Raw genomic sequence first — 21314 nt, forward strand, 5'->3', positions numbered from 1 at the left:
AATGACCCATAAGGCATAACACAACTTTAACCTAATGACTTTACCATTTGACTTTAGCCCCATGCTCCATGTACTCCAAATTAACTTAAGTACTAAGTCTGATCCAATAACAGTAATGACTAATTACCGGGACTAAGAACTTTGACCTTTTGAACTCCAAAATCGCTAGAGACATTTCAATTCCAATGGAACACTTGTAAAGAATGTCTGATGACAGTCAGCAATAAAGACATGAAATATTTTCAGATTTTAAAACTTTAACCAGAGACCTGTCTAGTAATTTCGGCAACTGCTGATTGTGACTTCAATCTTTGACCTTTTTGGACCCGTCTCATAGGATGGGATGTTTCTTGTTGCCTCTCCCCCCTCCCCCTGGATGCATATATATGTGTATGATCGGGATCTACTGGTGTACTGACTTAATTACAGATTCTTTCAAGTTTGATCCCATAAAGAAAAGACAACACATAATTACTTTAAAACTTTTATTGATACAAAAACTTTAAATAAAATCCTTTGAACGTAATAATAATACTTATAATTTCAACTTGATATATAAAAAAATTAGTACATAAGAAAACTAATGGCAAAATAAATACCTTAGCACAGTAAGATAGTCATTTCTAAAAGTTTTCCCTACCGTGACACTACTTTCTGATTAGTTCCTCAGAATGCAGATCACGGCAGAAAGAAGATTTCTTTGAAATTTAATATGGAACAAATGTCTTAGTTTCTATGACCAACATAATATTATGTATGATCATAATGAAACAATTGATACAGTACTACATTCCATTCTTCAGTACCATAAAATACTGGTACTGGCCTATAAGAAAACATGGCAAAACACTACTGTATATACTCAGACACAAGTTAGAATACATAAGCAAACAACATAGACCCTGATTTGCCACTGCATAATGCAATGGCAGATGAGGGTCTATTTTGTTTGTTCTACTAATTACTCCTAACTGCATAGACCCAGATATGCGATAATAGTTCTGGGTCTGTACCGTTTGCAGTTGGACTGGACCTATAAGTTAGTAAAAACAGAATGTTTTAACATAGTCTGTATCAGCACTACAAGAACCCTAAAGCTGGGTAGTGTAATTGCTGTTTTCTTATTTTTAACACTTTAAAAATGAACTTTAAATGCAAATTCTGCATGTCTGGATGGCTGTCTGACAACCATGTATCCTTCATGATAACTGACAGCTGTTTGACAACAATGTATCCTTGATGATAATTGACAGCTGTTTGACAACAATGTATCCTTCATGATAATGGACAGCTATTTGACAACAATGTATCCTTGATGATAATTAACAACTGTTTGACAACAACGTATCCTTCATGATAACTGACAGCTGTTTGACAACAATGTATCCTTTATGATATTAGACATCTATTTAGGCACTGCATCCTACATGACACTATCTAGTTTATTAAGCTTACAGAAAATCAGTACAGATTTGGTTGAGCATAACAAGTATACATGTATATATGCAAACAAATGAAAATATTAATAACTAAATAAAAATAAAACTGAATTTCATTGTGAAAGTTCATATTTTTGGCAAAATGTTCCTTGAGATTGAGAACTTAAACTAAACTGAGGTAACATACTAGATGCCACAGAAGCAATATAGTTGAGCACTGAAATACAAGTCTATTTACTTTTGTGAGATTGTAAAGCATGCTTTTTACCTGCTTCCTCTCCACTGCTAGTGTAATCACAAACATTCATGTTAACTGTGGTTAGGGTGCTGCACTCTTGATGAATAAAGTCTGGGTTTGATTCAATTCACTGGATCAACCCAGACTGGCTACAGCAGTGTGCCCATGGTCAATAAAGTTTACTCAACTTGCCACAGCACAATATAACCTTCAAAGTGTTGCTGTGCCATAAAACACAACACCACATCTAACAACTGAAGGATTAAAGAAACCTAAATCTGACCAGAGTGTAACAATCCCTCAGGCAACCAGCTACAAGTGGTATTTATTGACAGGTGGTCATTATATGCAGGTATATAGGTAAAGATTATTGTATAATGTGAACAATTAGCCTGATCTCAATATTTGCTTTCCAGATTAAATATGACTAAAGTCAAACTGGAGTGTAAAATCTACTTAGGAAACCAGTTAAAAGTGGTATTTATTGACAGTGGTTTTAATATGCTGATAAACAGACACTGATTTATGCATTACCGGTATGCTGGTAAATAGACACTGATTTATGTATTACCAATATGCTGGTAAACAGACACCGATTTATGTATTACTAGTATGCTGGTAAACAGACACCGATTTATGTATTACCAGTATGCTGGTAAATCAACATTGATTTATGTATTACTAGTATGCTGGTATATAGACACTGATTTATGTATTACCAGCATGCTTGTAAATAGACACTGATTTATGTATTACAAGTATGCTGGTAAATAGACACTGATTTATGTATTACTAGTATGCTGGTAAATAAATACTGATGTATGTATTACAAGTATGCTGGTAAATAGACATCAATTTATGTATTACTAGCATGCTGGTAAATAGACACTGATTTATGTATTACTGCTACGCTGGTAAATAGACACTGATTTATGTATTACTAGTATGCTGGTAAATAAACACTGATGTATGTATTACAAGTATGCTGGTAAATAGACATCAATTTATGTATTACTAGCATGCTGGTAAATAGACACTGATTTATGTATTACTGCTACGCTGGTAAATAGACACTGATTTATGTATTACTAGTATGCTGGTAAATAAACACTGATGTATGTATTACAAGTATGCTGGTAAATAGACATCAATTTATGTATTACTGCTACGCTGGTAAACAGACACTGATTTATGTATTACTGCTACGCTGGTAAATAGACACTGATTTATGAATTATTGGACATGATCTTCATTTGAAAGTTACCACTGTTAACTGGTTTGACAATATACTTCAATGAAAGTACATTTAAAGTACAATTAATCAGAATATTCTGGTATCAATATGTTTTAGCTGATTTTTGAGTCAACATATTAGCAACATCAAATTTTATTGAATTACAAGTCTGTAAAGGCATAACGCTCTATCAACACTTATAAATGCTGGTTCATTCCAGCCTTGTGAGTGGCAAAACTTGTTGTTGTTGGTGTTGTTGTTGTGGGGTTTAATGCCATTTTTCAGCACACTAATGGCGGCCAGTATTAATGGTGGAGGCAGAACCCGGGAAAACCCCGATAAGAACCACCCACCCACGAGAAGCTACTGGCAAGCTTTCTCACATACCCACATTGGCCGAATCCTGGACTTGAACCCATGCAGACAGAGGTGAGATGGCAGTGATCCGTAATGGGCAAAACTTGTAATCCATGTTCTCTGTGTGTGTAATCACAGCAAAATATTTTAAACAAAACATATCAAATACTTACAAGTTTTTTAATCTCAACATTAAACTTGAAAACAATTTTCAGAAAATTTGTTTTGCTCACTACATTAGCCAAAATTTGATATTTACTAGTATTTTGTTATTTATGGTAAATTAACTCTCTTTGTGGTTAATTCAATTTAGACTTGAAATATACTTCAAAACATGATTGAATATTTAAAGTAAGGCACTTCTTAACAAATAGAAAATTTATTACATTCCCCAAAATTTTGAGCTGTAACATGATATTGTTGTAAATATACAGAAAACTGATTTAAAACAGAATATTAAAATCCAAAAGCATTTTGTTGTTGAAAGTTTACATAATCAAAGCCAAACCTGCCACTGGATCCTTTCTTCCATTTCTTTCATGTGAATTTTACCATCTGTACTCACATACAAGTCGGCTCCAACTGGAAAAGGCATGGACACAGATGTGCCATCACACAATGTGAGGGCAGATCTGTTTCAATGCAGTTTGTTAGGAGCATCCAGCAGAACAAACCGCAATGACTCTGATCTGCTAGCCCACTATGCGATGGCAGATCTGGGCATGTGTTATTTGCAGATAGGTCCCAAGGTATAAACAAGTATATATGGCAAGTGATTTCTTAGAAGATATCTATCAATGTACATGTCATTTCATGATATGTGTTTGTCAATAAAAATGATATTGTATTATGCATCCAACACATTCTTACACGTTACCTTCAGCGTAAGAATATTTTTCTTCCAAAAACTTCACTCTTCCTATCATCCATAACAAAAAAAGTCCATATTCAATGAAATAAAATAGTCCATGAAGTTTTAAATTAAACAGCTGTCACAGCATGCAAGAAAAATCATTATAACTTCAAAATGAATTACATTTGTGACTATTATATGATTACATTTTACATATTCATGAGTATGGACATCTTTTTCAGTGTTTTTGCAATAAAAATGCATTGGTTCTCTACAGCCACATGTCACATCCCCATTTTTAGACCCCATGGTGTCTGAGAAACAAATATATACAATCATTCCAAAGCACATTTTTATAAAGTTCAATACAATTACCCATTATTCTGGGTTCCAATACTTGTGGCACATTGCCAAATTAAAAATGAACTGTAACCTATACTTAATATTCTATGTATATTTCATTAATACAATTAAGTACATTCTATGTATATTTCATTAATACAATCAAGTACATTCTATGTATATTTCAATAATACAATCAAGTACATGCAAGTGATCAAGTAACTGGCTCCAACTCATGTCATAAGGTGTAGTTAAGATTTAAGACATTTCCTTTGTTAATTTTAAGTCAGGTGTAAACTATATTTCAACCAATCAGATTAACGTATTTTTAAGGTTAAGTATAGATTTAAGTTCTGTTGGTAAAAGAAAGTCCAGGAAACAAAGTTCTTTTAAAACAACCCTTCAGAAACTTTGTAGTTCAAATCCTTATCGGCTTATCTATATTTATAAAAGATCTGATCAATGCGTGTACAAGCATTGAGTTGACAGCAGGGCAGGGAGAGTATACAAAACATTTGTCAAAGATGTAGTAAAAATTATGGTCTGCAAGATATAGATTTCTGAAACTCAAATGAAATATTTTTCTGAGTTTGTTGGCTTCACTGATAGTTTTAGCATTGTAAAGGATGAAGGAACATCTACAATAACAAAAATTAGGAGCCATGATACAACCATGTTATATCTGAATTCATGTCAAAACAAAGTACTTTATAACAAGTTTTTTACCTATTCTCATATACTTTAAAATGCTATTGCTCTTTGCATTCTCTTATCCACAAAGAAAATGTAGAAGAAATTATAAAAGCTGGATTTAAATTGACCACAAAGTCACTTTCCACAGTCTGATAATCTTTGGTCTTAAGGCAAGATACATTTGGATGACCTCTGAACTATCTGACTTCCAATGTCCAACCCTCATCTCTGCACGAGGGAAATTTGCACAAGGCCCGTTGAATAATGGCACAGGTCCTATTCTGAACTACTGTCAAGCCTCACCTGCAAACATAAAATAAAGGAATTCAATTAAAACTTCTACAAAGTCCAAGGCTCAACTATAAATGGTATTATTAACCTAAGTTAGGTAGATACATCAACAAATCTTTTGCTAAAAAAAAGTCTTTCAGTGACAAACAAGACTATTAATTACTGTCTTCAAAGTAAAGTGTAATTTCTAAGTTACTTTGTATTGGTAAACTGTTCATCTGATTAACAACATTAACATCTATCAAAGTCACATTTATGTTTGGAAATACTAGTCAGATATAAAATAAAATGGAAATAAACAGATACAATGTTCAAATTATACCCATGTTTTTTTGTTACCTATAGTAATTAATCTTTCGAAGAATCAAGAAATTAAAACTGAAAGCCAAATGTTCACAAAAATTATCTGGGATTTGGAATTATTTGGATTGTATAGGGGTTGTGTATTGATTAGTCCACATTACTGGTAATTTATAATCCACTTTTTACATGTACAATGAATTGTGTTTGTGCTGGGGGGAAAAAAGTACCTTCCAACATTACCTAGCTTTCTGTTTACAGTTTATAGTGCTTAATACTGGCAAGAAACATTTTCATCTGACACAAAGCAGACAGTGTGTGTGTGTGTATCCATGGTTGATATGTATTTAAAGATACTGTCAAATCTGGATAATAAACAAATACATGAAAATAAGGGACCAACCATTTAATCGGGGGGGGGGGCTGGCTGGTTGAGGCAAGGGATTTTCTTTCTAGGATATTACCTTTTATCTCTGAATATTTGTTTCTTAAAACTAATATGATGAATAATATCTTTAATGTTTTTTTCCATGAATCAGGGCAAAAGTTTTTTTTCTCAGACACCTGTGGTCAGAATTTTGTTCAAGACTCACCCAATACAATGGTTGGTCCCTAAGCATACACAGAAATTAAACACACATATTCCTTCTGCTATTTCCATAGCTTAAATAAGCACATATCTGTGTGTCAAAGAAATTAAAATCTGAGGGTTATAATTTGCTTTTCTGTCAATGTTTCTATCTTAATTATGTGATTATCAGTGTTAACAGTGTGTCCCTCTCTCCACAAAATTTGGGACACACCATTTCTAAGTGACACAAAAAATACTAGAGTACTTATTGCACTAGTGGTGTCAAAAGAACCCAAAGAGATAAGCTTATTTTCTTTGAAAGTTTTGCCTCTTTAACTTTGCCATCTGCTCTCAGTGTAATCTTTTCCCTGAGCATTTACACGACTGAAATAAATGTTTCCTAAAGTGCTTAAATAATCAATATATGTTCACATGAAAACAGCCGCACTATGAAATGTTTGATCCAGATCTTGCTCTCATATTAGCTTACATGTTTATAATTATCTTCTGGTATTTAAAAAAAAAAATCCCCTTTTTTCTGAATTATTTGCTTTGAAACTAATATCCAATTAATTAAATGCCAGACTGTATCTTGACAAACTGTTCACCCTACAAATCTGTAGGGTTAACAGTTTGTCAAGATACACAATTGGGTATTTATTTCTTTTAACGTTCACCACTGGCATATGTACATACCCAAAACAGTGTTGTGAACAAGTGTCTTCTTGCTACGACCAGTAACAAGCAAAATCCAATGACCAGTCAAAGAGCTTGCTATGTGACATAATAGGAATATAATACAGCAACTTCACCGATATTAAGATGCCCTAACTAAAAATAAAAACTTATCTGAATGGTTTAAATTGGTGAAATTTACATGCAACACTTATCATCTCTAACTGCGGTCCCTATAATTATTCCCAACTATCTTCCAAGGTAAATGTGAAAAGCCATCTGATTGGGATCAGGTTCTTCTAGCTGCATCCAATAAGCAAGCAGAGAGGTGGACACTGTTATGACTAGTTACCAAGAGATTGATTTGTAAGATGTGGATGGATAACCCTTGGCTACCCAAGTTGTGCCTAGTGTTATTATAATGTGATTAACCCAACTATTTATCTGTTCACAGTACCTGGTTTTATTACAATGTGATTAACATACCTACTTATATTACTTAGTCTTTTTACAATGTGGTTAGCCCACCCATTTATCTGTATTTATTACTTAAGTGTTATTACTCTGACTAGCCCACCTATTTATATTACCTAGTGTTTTAACTATGTGATTATCCCAACTATTTATGTATTTACAGTACCTGTTGTTATTGCAATGTGATTATCCCACCTATTTAAATCACCTAGTTTTCTTAACAATGTAATTATCCCACTTTTATCTATTTTTATTACCTAGTGTTATTACTGTGACTAGCCCACTTATTTATATTAACTTGTGTTGTTACAATGTATTATTCTATCTATGTGTATATTTACTGTATATATTGTTGTTACAATGTATTAGCCCATCTATGTGTCTATTTACTGTATATATTGTTGTTACTATGTGATAAGTTTTTATCCATTTAGAGTACCTAGTGTTGTTAATCTGTGATTAGCTCATCTACTGATCAATTTACAGTACAGTGTTGTTACTATGTGATTAGCCCATATATTTGTCTATTTACAGTGCATAGTGTTGTTACCATGTGATTTACGCTCATCTACTGGTTTATTTACAGTATGGTGTTGTTACTATGTGATTAGCCCATATATGTCTATTTACAGTACATAATGTTGTTACTATGTGATTAGCCCATATAGTTGTCTATTTACAGTACAGAGTGATGTTACTATGTGATTTAAGCTCCATATATTTGTACATTTACAGTACATATTGTTGTTACTATGTGATTAGCCCATATTTTTGTCTATTTACAGTACATAGTGTTGTTACTGTGTGATTTAAGCTCATCTACTTGTCTATTTACAGTACACAGTATTGTAACTATGTGATTAGCCCATATATTTGTCTATTTACATATAGTACATAATGCTGTTACTGTGATTAGCTCATCTACTTGTCTATTTACAGTACATAGTGTTGTTACTATGTGATTAGATTATATATTTGTCTATTTACAGTACAGTGTTCTTACTATGTGATTAGCTCATATAGTTGTCTATTTACAGAACAGATGTTACTATGTGATTAGCCCATATTTTTGTCTATTTACAGTACATATTGTTGTTACTATGTGATTTAAGCTCATCTACTTGTCTATTTACAGTACATAGTGTTGTTATTTTGTATCTTTTATATCTCTTTGATATGCTGTAAATCTGGTCAATGAGCTTAAAATATACATTTTGCAAACAGTCACATTGTGATAAGCACATATAAAAATGAATCCTCCAAACAGCCTTCACTATTTGAAACTGAACAAAATCAAGATCCACTTATCAAAAATGTTCTTTTGGTAATTTGACTTACCAATAATATTAGTTTTCTTAATGCTGCAAGTCAAAAACATCTGACTATTGACTAATTTCAACAAGTCGACGATTCTAAAATAGAAACAGTACCCCTCTGACACCCCAATATGAATGGCCATACTGACGTTTAATTAGTCCAAAATAAAAACAGTACCCTCTCTGACACCCAATATGAATGGCCATACTGACGTTTAATTAGTCCAAAATAAAAACAGTACCCCTCTGACACCCAATATGAATGGCCATACTGACGTTTAATTAGTCCAAAATAAAAACAGTACCCCTCTGACACCCCAATATGAATGGCCATACTGACGTTCAGTTAGTCCAAAATAAAAACAGTACCCCTCTGACACCCCAATATGAATGGCCATACTGACATTTAATTAGTCCAAAATAAAAACAGTACCCCTCTGACACCCCAATATGAATGGCCATACTGACGTTCAATTAGTCCAAAATAAAAACAGTACCCCTCTGACACCCAATATGAATGGCCATACTGATGTTTAATTAGTCCAAAATAAAAACAGTACCCCTCTGACACCCCAATATGAATGGCCATACTGACGTTTAATTAGTCCAAAATAAAAACAGTACCCCTCTGACACCCCAATATGAATGGCCATACTGACGTTTAATTAGTCCAAAATAAAAACAGTACCCCTCTGACACCCCAATATGAATGGCCATACTGACGTTTAATTAGTCCAAAATAAAAACAGTACCCCTCTGACACCCAATATGAATGGCCATACTGACGTTTAATTAGTCCAAAATAAAAACAGTACCCCTCTGACACCCCAATATGAATGGCCATACTGACGTTTAATTAGTCCAAAATAAAAACAGTACCCCTCTGACACCCCAATATGAATGGCCATACTGACGTTTAATTAGTCCAAAATAAAAACAGTACCCCTCTGACACCCCAATATGAATGGCCATACTGACGTTTAATTAGTCCAAAATAAAAACAGTACCCCTCTGACACCCCAATATGAATGGCCATACTGACATTTAATTAGTCCAAAATAAAAACAGTACCCCTCTGACACCCCAATATGAATGGCCATACTGACGTTCAATTAGTCCAAAATAAAAACAGTACCCCTCTGACACCCAATATGAATGGCCATACTGACGTTTAATTAGTCCAAAATAAAAACAGTACCCCTCTGACACCCCAATATGAATGGCCATACTGACGTTTATTTAGTCCAAAATAAAAACAGTACCCCTCTGACACCCCAATATGAATGGCCATACTGACGTTTAATTAGTCCAAAATAAAAACAGTACCCCTCTGACACCCCAATATGAATGGCCATACTGACGTTCAATTAGTCCAAAATAAAAACAGTACCCCTCTGACACCCCAATATGAATGGCCATACTGACGTTTAATTAGTCCAAAATAAAAACAGTACCCCTCTGACACCCCAATATGAATGGCCATACTGACGTTTAATTAGTCCAAAATAAAAACAGTACCCCTCTGACACCCCAATATGAATGGCCATACTGACGTTTAATTAGTCCAAAATAAAAACAGTACCCCTCTGACACCCCAATATGAATGGCCATACTGACATTTAATTAGTCCAAAATAAAAACAGTACCCCTATGACACCCCAATATGAATGGCCATACTGACGTTTAATTAGTCCAAAATAAAAACAGTACCCCTCTGACACCCAATATGAATGGCCATACTGACGTTTAATTAGTCCAAAATAAAAACAGTACCCCTATGACACCCCAATATGATTGGCCATACTGACGTTTAATTAGTCCAAAATAAAAACAGTACCCCTCTGACACCCAATATGAATGGCCATACTGACATTTAATTAGTATATAAAAAGAACACCTTGAATAACGAAACTGAAAAAAATGTCCTGACCCCATTTGTATTACAGATTTAACCAAACTGATCATGTAGATACATTACAAAAATAACTTGAATGTAGACACTGATAAATATGGTCCCTGCCATTGCAGATTTAACCAAACTTGGTATGTGGATATATCACAATACCTTGAATAATGTTACTGAAAGATAATGGGGGATGTCCCCCACCTCTTTTTTTATTATACATTTAACCAAACTTAGTATGTGGATAAATCTTGTGGCTGTCTGAGACAAACTTATCAACTTTCTATCCATTATATTAGGTTCACAGTCAATGGCCATGACTAAGAATTTTGCCAGGTGCTTGTAATACATGTATCTTGTCCATTTAGGCATGTAAGAAAAACTATTTTGTTACCAAATTTAGTATCTTAGACTTTCTCCAGGATATCATATGTAATTACAATGCTCAGCAGTTAAAACAGAATACAAGGACAGTAAAAGTGGTCTTATCCTGGATTTGTAAATATTATTTTCAGTCAGCAGAGTGTCATTCTCTTCATAGGTGTCTTGTTACTAAATATGACCCATTACAAGATTCTATTCTGGAAACAAAAAATACAAACAAAACTACTGGCAAAATAAATTTCATCCAAAAAACAATTGTTCAACCTATTAAGTTGGAAGCATTACACTGCATTCACTTTTCTATTATCATTGACACCACCATCATGAAAAGCATTTACAGGACTGGTTAACGTTTTATGCCTTGATCATGCGTTCAACATGCAGACCCGGGTCTTGTTTTTATCTTAAACAACAGAACATTAATCCTTTGAAATTGTACAACTCTACTTGTACTTATCAATGATTTCTGAAGTTTCTATCTATCATGTTATTTTGCATCACACTTATTAAGGATTCTTGAGATGTCAACACTGCATGCTCTCAAGTACAACAGAATATTGTATACCTGTATTTAATCTCTTCGACATGTGCTCTCACTATGTATATTTGATTATGCTGATTCAGCAACCAGAGGAGGAAGCATATCTTCAATTTTTGATTATGCATAATGCAAACAGATGAAATAGAACCAAAAAGATTTGTCTCAAGCATCCAACCTCTTTATAAATGTGTTAGACAATTACATATATTTCTGGCTATAAGCTCCTTAAAAATGTGTTAAATAATATAATTTACTACATACCCATTTATTCATACATAACTGATCTGGCATTCGACACAAATGTTCGATCATAATTCTGTATCATACGCCCTGTTTTTACATATGTCTGTGTTTTTTCTGCAATTCGATATCTCAGACACAAACAAACTTTTATAAACCTTAATTTGTTTTGAGAATCATTCACACTGTAAAGCTTGAACTATTTAGCATGGTAAAAAATGGGGTATGTAATAAATACAATACAACATTCATATTTTGTTATAAGCTGGGGGAAAGAACTTGCCTAATTTGGTTGATGAATCTGTCTTGGCCTGACAGTCTTAAATATATCCCTAGACCATCTCAAACTTGTTCTTTCTACAGACTCAGAACAACACCTACGTAGCTGTGTAAATGTTTTTCTGGCTATTGGAATATTAAAGCAAGCAGTGTTCTATATGCATCAAGTGGGTCACACTATGGTATCTGTTGAATTTCATTTTTATACTACATTCTTCAACTCCAAAGAAACGCTTACACATTAAAACTGGATCACAATGACCTACTTTGCAAGTCAAAAAAGTCGCATTACTTAATTAGATGAATCTATCTTCAAGTCTCATGACTCTAAAACTGACCTTAAACCAGTCTGATATATTGTTGTGATATTCATAGATCCTGAAAGACCAATAGCACCCTTGCAAGTGCTTAATGAAGCATTTGGTTAAAAGTTAAATATTAAAAATATTGAATTCTTTATTGTTACTGGAGGCAGTTAATGATTACAAGCAATTTTTACTGTGTTTGATATTAAACATAATAAAATATTCCCATCTGCATAAATATGTTAAAAGAAGCAATACAGAAACCAAATGTTTGGATCATACAAATATGAACATCACCTAAAATATTTCAAATGCATAAAAAAGTAGAAATTTTAAGTAACTGCATGAAAAGAAAGGTAAGATTCACCTTGAACTTTTGTTATCTTTGTTTACCTGTAGCTAAGAGATTCTTCACAAATATATTTATCAATGAATAGTTTACTCTGCAAAATACTTATTATTAATGAATAGTTTACTCTGCAAAATTACTTATTAAGGAATAGTTTACTCTGCAAATATACTTATCAATGAATAGTTTACTCTGCAAGTATGCATTACTTACTAATGAATAGTTTACTTTGGAATGTTAAAGCAACAAAATGATGAAATAAGCTTAATGGAGGATATACAATTTAACAAAGTGGACTGAACTGTAAAAGTTGAAAGGAACAAGGTAAGACGAAATATCGTAATTTAGGGTACTGTATGCACTCAATTATAAGTCAAGCCCAACTGCAAAGAACATAGACCTAGATCTGACATCACATGATATACTGGCAGATCAGGATCTATGTTATTTTTCCTCCTAATTAGTCCTAAAAAATGGCAAAGACCCAATGACAGTGTAATGGCAGATCTAGGTTTGTACAGTTTGCATTTGGATTTAACACATACGCAGGAACATACTGTACAAATCTCAATACACATCTTGAGCTTATTTTTATGAAGCATAAAATCTGTGTATTCAGTATATATGTGATTAAAGAGCAGTCTAAATTTGGACACAATGTCACAATGATAGGGTGATATAATCTGTAGATCCTATTGATGGCATTATGATGAGTACTGTACTTCATTATAAGGTGATCCCACTACAGTATAGGTTTAATAACCTATAGATCCTATCAATAGTGTTATAAAGTACTGTACTTTGTTATAAGGTGATTCCACCATAGGTGGTATAACCAATAGATCCTATCAACAGAGTTATAATGAGCACTGTACTTTTTTAGAAGGTTATTGCACTATAGGTTGTATAAATTATAGATCAAACAGTCTTATAATGAGTACTGAACTTCATTATAAGGTGATCCTACTATAGGTGGCATAATCCAGAGATCCTATTGATAACATTATAATGAGCAGTATCATTTGCTATAAGGTGATCCCACTATAGGTGGTATAATTTATAGATCCTTTCAACAGTGTTGTAATGAGTACTGTACTTTGTTATAAGGTGATCCCACTATAGGTGGTATAATTTATAGATCCTATCAACAGTGTTGTAATGATTACTGTACTTTGTTATAAGGTGATCATACTATAGGTGGTGTAAGCTATACAGCCTATCAACAGTGTTATGAGTACTGTACTTTGTCATAAGGTGATCCCACTATAGGTGGTATAATTTATAGATCCTTTCAACAGTGTTGTAATGAGTACTGTACTTTGTTATAAGGTGATCCCACTATACGTGGTATAAGCTATAAATCCTATCACCAGTGTTGTATTGATTACTGTACTTATAAGGTGATCCCACTATAGGTGGTATAATCTATAGATCCTATCAATATAAAGTACTGTACTTTGTTAAAAGGTGATTCCACCATAGGTGGTATAACCTATAGATCCTATCAACAGTGTTATAATGAGTACTGTACTTTGTTTAAGGTGATCCCACTATAGGTGGTATATCCTATAGATCCTATCAATAGTAAAGTTATTAAATAGAAAGGAATGTGTGTGCAAACTTAAATTTCTGAGAATTAATTCTGACCTTGAAGATAGGACATCTAATGTTGCAAGAAACACACATTCTAATGATGATGTGTACATATATCAAGTTTCATTCTTTAACCTTCAGCTATCTTGAATGTTACAGTCTGGATGGAAAGTATGGTATGTGGATGGATGGAAACAAGAATACTATATGCCCATTTTTTTACAAAATGGTGTGGGATAACAAGCCGCCATGATCATCTGCATAACATGTTCGCCCTAAGTAACATGATATTGATGGAGAAATATGACCATATAATGATGTACACATAACCCCTGAATTACACATTAGTCGCATTCCCAAGTCTGGGTCACGCAACTCAAAACCGCATAACTCTAAATTTTTGGTTTAACTGCCTTTAATTTTCATTGAAAAATAGGTAATAACGTTAATACCATTAATTTTAGCTGTTTATGAGTCCTAATTTTATATTTGTTTTAGACAAATAATTTCATTATTTTTTAGTTTTCACACAAAAAATTCAATTAAAAAAAATTCATATGAAATCGAGTAAATGGCAAATTTGCAAGTCGAAATCACGTAAGTTATCGGATACCTGTACTCATGTTGCATTCATATTCGAGAATCTTCACCAACAAACCACTTGATACGTAGTCATGAGAACTACAGGCAGTAAAAAGGGCTTACATGATCTGTGTGCCCATTGATTTATATACATACATCCATGTATTTGCCTTTGCTAGAAATGTACACATACTCCAGTTTCTGTACATTATATACCATAGTACATGAATGGGAATACTGTCAGGATATTCAAGTACAAACTTCAGGCAAACAGGAATATAACTATTCAACCGAATGCAGCAAATGATGTGGAAGAAATATGACATCAAAAACTTTAATACAGAGTCTTGACCTTGATGCTGTCACTGCAGACATGACAGGAAACTAAAATTTCAGGCTACAAACTTTGGGCATACAGTTGAACTCTAATGCAATTCAGTGATATGCCTCAAGTTTAACAACTTTACATTGAATTCTGGTGGCAATGTCAGCATCAGTGACAGTAAAAAAGTAACCCCCTAAAAAAATTGGTATTTCACAAACTGTGTAGACAGTAACAAACTCTTTATTTCTATGTGGTTTTCTTGTACAGTTAAGAATGTTCAATTCATGCACATGCTTGCTCCAAGTTATACAGTTTATCACTGTATTGGACTACTACATCTCATTCAAATTTCAAAAGGTACAAACCTGAAGGCACCATTTTCAAAACTTGAACATAAAGTGTTTCCCTCTCCCACCCTATGTAATTCTTAAATTTGAGTAATAAAGGACTGGCCAAAAAAAACTGCAGCAAAAGAAAACCCTTCAATGCATTTTAATTTGTTTTTTAATAGCTTTTATTATTTTATTCTATCATTCGTCTATACTTTCATGTAATTTCTTATATTCTTTCTTTTATACTGCAAAGCCTCAAATTTCCAGTATAAATAATAATGAGACACATGACAACATGGGGATGACACATTGTTTTAACAGTTTAGCAGAGACAGAGTTATTTGTTAATTAGATAAAGAGTTCCTTATTAAAATATAAATCCATACATGTAGATACAAAAATTAGAACACACAGATTATACATTTTTCTGAAAGCCTGCAAAACAGTCCAGCCTGGTTCATCCAACCTACATTTTTCCAACTTACTTTTATATTATGCAATGTATGGAGAGTACCCTATTTTTCCAATGATAAGCCCACCCCCACATATACAAATTCTGGCAACATTTATAAATGGTATCTTTGTCTGATAACAGACCCCTCCACCTGACAATCAGGCTGACCCCAGTGACTTATAATTGAAGAAATATATTATTTAATGGATGTCATTTTAAAATTACCATATTATCTCCTGTATAACATGAACCAAACAACAAACTTCATGGACTGAGATCTGTCATTGCATAATGTGGCAGCAGACTAATGTCAACACCGGTTTCTAATAGTGAAGACCCTGATCTGCTGATGCATTATGTACCTGTTTGCTGCTGCATGCATGTTACACAAGGGTAAAATATTGCATACATAAATACAAAGATTTGATTACTGTATATACTTGCTTATAAGTCAATTTCATACAACAAAGATCCTGATCTGCCATAGGATAATGTGCCTGTAGATAATAATAATAATAATAATAATAATAATGAGGACTTTGCATAGTGCTTCATCTTTAGAAGCTCTAAGCGCTTTACAACATTATACAACACCTTTAACATAAAAAATAAACATATATAATGATATTATTACAAAACACAAACACCATGAAATTAAAAAACATCAAAAACATGCTGAAAATATTTAAGGCACGGAACTTTATAAGGTTTTTAAGTTTGTTTTTGCAGTCAAAATAAGTGATCCCGGCTATGTTGTTTGTTCTACTGATTACTCCTAACAAAATGCACAGACCCACATCTGCCAGTACATTAAGCAACAGGTGACCTGGATCTGTGCAGTTTGAAGTTGAACATGACTTACAAGCAAGTACTTATGACAGTCTATTTTGTTTTGTATTTTCGTTTCAATAGCAATACTTTACGTAGGATTGAGAAAACCAGACTGTGCTATTTTTAGTGGCAAGAAATTAGAGTTTGCAAAGCGAAGCATACATACTGGCATCTACAGTGTTAGCTGCCAACTTTGCACCTGAAGTAGCATCCTGTCTTGAACTTGCTGTGGATACTGAGTGTGATGTAGAGCTCCCGTTGCTATTTTGCCGCATCACTGCATTTTGTTTGTGGTTTTGTAAAAACGTGTCAATATCAGTGTCATCATCATCATCATCACCCTCCATGTCAAAATCCTCACTGTAACACAGTCACAAGTTGCATGGGGTAAAATGTTTAGTTTGTTAGGTGTGAAAACTATCTACAATTAGTGAAATTGGTGTTGGAACTGGCACAACCCTTGAGAGAGGAAAGATTTTATATCATAAGTGTACAAAAATTAATTTTCAAAATACAAGTTTGATTTAGCGTCAGTCAAGAAACACGTTATAATAATCAAACACAGTGTAAAATAGATAAGAAACACACTATTATTTTAATATGATACAAATAGAGACTATTAAGAAACACACCATTATTTTAATATGATACAAATAGAGACTATTTGATATTAGAGGAAATAAAGACCCTTTCGGTTTTTGGGATTATATGGAAAAACTGTATCATATTTTACATCAATCTGAATTTGTCAGTCTGTAAAATTCTAGCCATCTTAAATGAAGCAAACTCCATTCTACCCTTACCAATACTCACTCTCCTGTAGATTTAAGGCATGTTTGTTTTCTGACACACTGGTCTCTGGATCTTGCCAAGGAGTGAACGTTCTCCATTTTTGTTCTCCAGCCACAGGGGTACGTGTTACATTTGTATTTTATTTGGTATGTGAAGCATATTCAGTTTTTGAATTGTTACAAACTGCAAGTAAGGATTTCAGTGAGTAACATGTATCTACAGATTTTAATTCCATACCTGTTATTATGACCAGTTTGGTTTTGTTGTAACTGTCTGTATGTATGTCTATACGTATGTCTGTTCACATGGTGGGTCCATGAAGGGTGGGTGTGGTCAATACAAGTGGGTCAACCCAATTCAGGAGAACTGTGTGCTGTCTGTGCACATGTGTGTTTGGGTATATCAGGCTGTCTGTCTGGCCATCTGTGTGTCTATTTGGATATCGAAGATGATATAACTATCAAGGCCATGCAAAGACTAAACCACTAATTTGTAAACTTGTGCGCATGGTGGATCCATGAAGGGTGTGTGTGGCTGATACAAGTGTGGGCCAACCTAAGAATTCGGGAGAACTGTGTGGTTTGTCAGTGGACACATTTACAAGTTTTTACAAATATTTATGAATCATATGGCTGTACAAATAATTGAGTCATATTTGTTTCAATTTATTGTTGTTTCAATTGAGTACAACTGAGTCATTGTGATTACATGAGATAATGTGAATCTTATTTTCATTCCATGAGATGAAATTACATGCGATTATGTGAACCTCACTTTCATCATATGAGATTATTTTAATCTTACTTTCCTTCCATGAGATCATTTGAATCTCACTTTCATTACATGAAATTACATGAGATTATGTGAATCTCACTTTCATCATAGGAGATTATTTTAATCTTACTTTCCTTCCATGAGATCATTTGAATCTCACTTTCATTACATGAAATTAATTGAGATTATGTAAATCTCACTTTCATCATAGGAGATTATTTCAACCTTACTTTCCTTCCATGAGATCATTTGAATTTCACCTTCATTACATGTTTTTAGATTAGATTATTTGAATCTTATAATCATTATCTGAGATCATATGAATCTTACCACCATACATTTGAATATATGAATCATTTTTTGTTTTCCTACTTGTGAATGTTTGGATAAAGTAACTGAATGAGATGTATGTTTAGAGTGTGAAAGAATCACTGTATTTTGTAGAGTATATATTTTTAATTAATTCATATCATAAACTTCCATCTTTCATCACAATGTGTTGTGTTGTCACTTGATCCAAGCATCCATTTACAAATAATCAAAATTGTTGTTCAATTTCACAAACAGAACTTTAATCTACACTTACACCAAAGACAAGAATTCTGCAAGCCGATGGGATTCCAAACTGAAGCTCACTTCCTCAGTTTATACTTAAAATTAAAGACTGTTATTATAATTTGTCTTTGGTATGACTCGGCTGGGGATATAATTTGGACCAGCATCTCAAATTAGGCTTGGCCAACATGTTCCTTTAGCCTGCATCTTTCAAAGTTTGAATATTTGCACTCCATATAGGGAAGGTTAAATGAAAATGAAACCCTGAAACTAAAAGGATCAATATTCTTGTTACAACTAATCGGATGAAATAAAATTGTTCAGATATGAATACCCTAAATATAAATTTAAAAAGTCTTAAGCTTTGGACATATTACGAGCTAAATAACCCCATTAATATTCTAATTGTTTTTAAATTTTAAGTTTTTATGAGATTTAAAAAAAATTAATCTAGCATGATATATTGAATCAAAACAACACATATTAAAATTCATAATACAACAAAGATTAAAACTCATAATACGCCTTTCATTAAGAAAACTAAAACACCAATCTGGAAAAAAGATGATTGTTTTAACTGATAAATGAAGACAGGGAATTTGATAAAACATCTGTGCCAACAAAATTTGCAACAACTTTTTAATTAAACAGTCCTTTTCATTAGATGAATGAATAGTGTGAGATTGTAAATTTAAATGCAGCATAGAACTAATTATAAATAATTAATGTGTGATAAGTGTGTAAATCAAATATACACTGTACTCAATATGTGAAGTGCAACATGTTAACTTAAATAACACGAGATTGAACTGGAGCTGGGTGATATGTACGCTTTTCCAAGACATGAGGGTGAAATTTCTAGTTACTGTATTTGCTGGCTTATAAGACGATACTTTTTGACCAGAAAACCTTAGCTTTGTCTTATACTCAGAATCGACTTATATATGGATTATGTCATCCGAATCAGTTTATCATATTTTTCATATGGAAAATAATTCTCCAAGAGTACGAAAAATAATGTGTAAAAACTATTTCATTTTGGGGAAGAGATTATGTATGAAAAAATAAAGTATCCCACATTGTGTATTTTAAACAATTACATAATCATCAGTATTGAAAATTAACATAGATCAGATGTAACTGCGCTAAAGCAGCTATTACCAGTAATGTATGTTGTTAGTAATATATGTTGTTTAAATTTGATTACATATATATGCGTTAGAATTGACAAGTTAGAAGATGAATAACCATGACAAAGACATATTCCATCACAATTTTGTTCCTGCACCTAATGATCAATTAAAAGGTATGCCCCACTGAGAGAGAGAGAGAGAGAGAGAGAGAGAGAGAGAGAGCGAGGACAGAAAGACAGACAGAGATGTCTTCACAATTGTCAATCTGTATTGTTCACTTAACTGATGACTGATTTTATTTGTGTACAAGTGCAGTACCATATTCCATTATCAATTAATACCACTAGGTAAGCAATTCCTTCTAGTTTTTGTTGCCACTTCCATTATTACAAGAATCACATGGCTTTGTACTGGAATTTACATGCTAATTAAATACGCTATGGCTGTATTCAAACATTCCAAGATAACACCTGTTTGCGGTCAAGATTCAGCAGACCAGATCAGATTAGCAAGACCACCAAAAGGGCAAAGAGGCCACCCATGGGTGTTATGAATACCGTACCATAAAATGAAAGGAAATGCCAGGTGGTTAATCGAGTAAATTTCTCAGCCAGTGACATTTTTTAACTTGCTGACAGAACCAACAGCAATTTAAAGTACATTTATCATAGGCAAAGATCAAAAACAACTGCTGCCTAAGTACAGGAAGAATACATGCACTTTAAACAAAATCTTATTTGTTGGGAATGGTGAGGTCGTTATATTTGCAATGAAAATTAGCATGCAAAATGGTCATTCTTGGAATTTAACCTAATGGAGTGTATATGGATGTAACTATAGTGAATATTTAAACACTGAAAGAGTATCATATGTATTTTCATAGTTTACATTTACTGTTTCATTTGTTAATGTTTTTTGTCTTTGATAAAAGCTTCAGCAACACGGGGGCAATAAGGTTAAAAAAAAAAAAACGAAGAGCTGAACTCTCTCTTTCATATATATCAGACCATATTTTATTTTGATCACAAGGTCCAAGAAGAAAACTGTGATGGAATACAAGCCGCAGACATGTAGCATGATGTCTCACTCTGTCACATTATCCTGACACCAGGCTGACCAGTCCTAACACTAACCTCTTAATGCTGAGTGCCTAGTGAGG

At 33.3% G+C, this 21314-nt stretch overlaps 1 protein-coding gene across 10 annotated transcripts in view; it reads right to left on the minus strand.

Moving 5' to 3' along the window:
- Positions 1 to 471: 471 nt before the first annotated feature.
- LOC149775581 (unconventional myosin-XVIIIa-like) overlaps positions 472 to 21314 on the minus strand; it is a 287486-nt gene continuing 266643 nt past the window's right edge. For 9 of the 10 annotated variants that reach the window (XM_089943593.1, XM_089943592.1, XM_089943594.1 and 6 more), the window contains 2 exons: positions 17068 to 17261; positions 472 to 5459 (listed from right to left, as the gene is read on the minus strand). In XM_089943593.1, coding sequence (XP_089799719.1) covers positions 5449 to 5459; positions 17068 to 17261 — 205 coding nt within the window. In that variant the 3' untranslated portion in view covers positions 472 to 5448. The remainder of the gene's footprint in view (positions 5460 to 17067; positions 17262 to 21314) is intronic. The other variant, XM_089943588.1, reaches the window with a different exon arrangement.

Source organism: Sinohyriopsis cumingii, chromosome 19 (assembly GCF_028554795.1).
Source record: "Sinohyriopsis cumingii isolate HCF-2022 chromosome 19, ASM2855479v2, whole genome shotgun sequence".
Lineage (NCBI taxonomy): Eukaryota > Metazoa > Mollusca > Bivalvia > Unionida > Unionidae > Sinohyriopsis > Sinohyriopsis cumingii.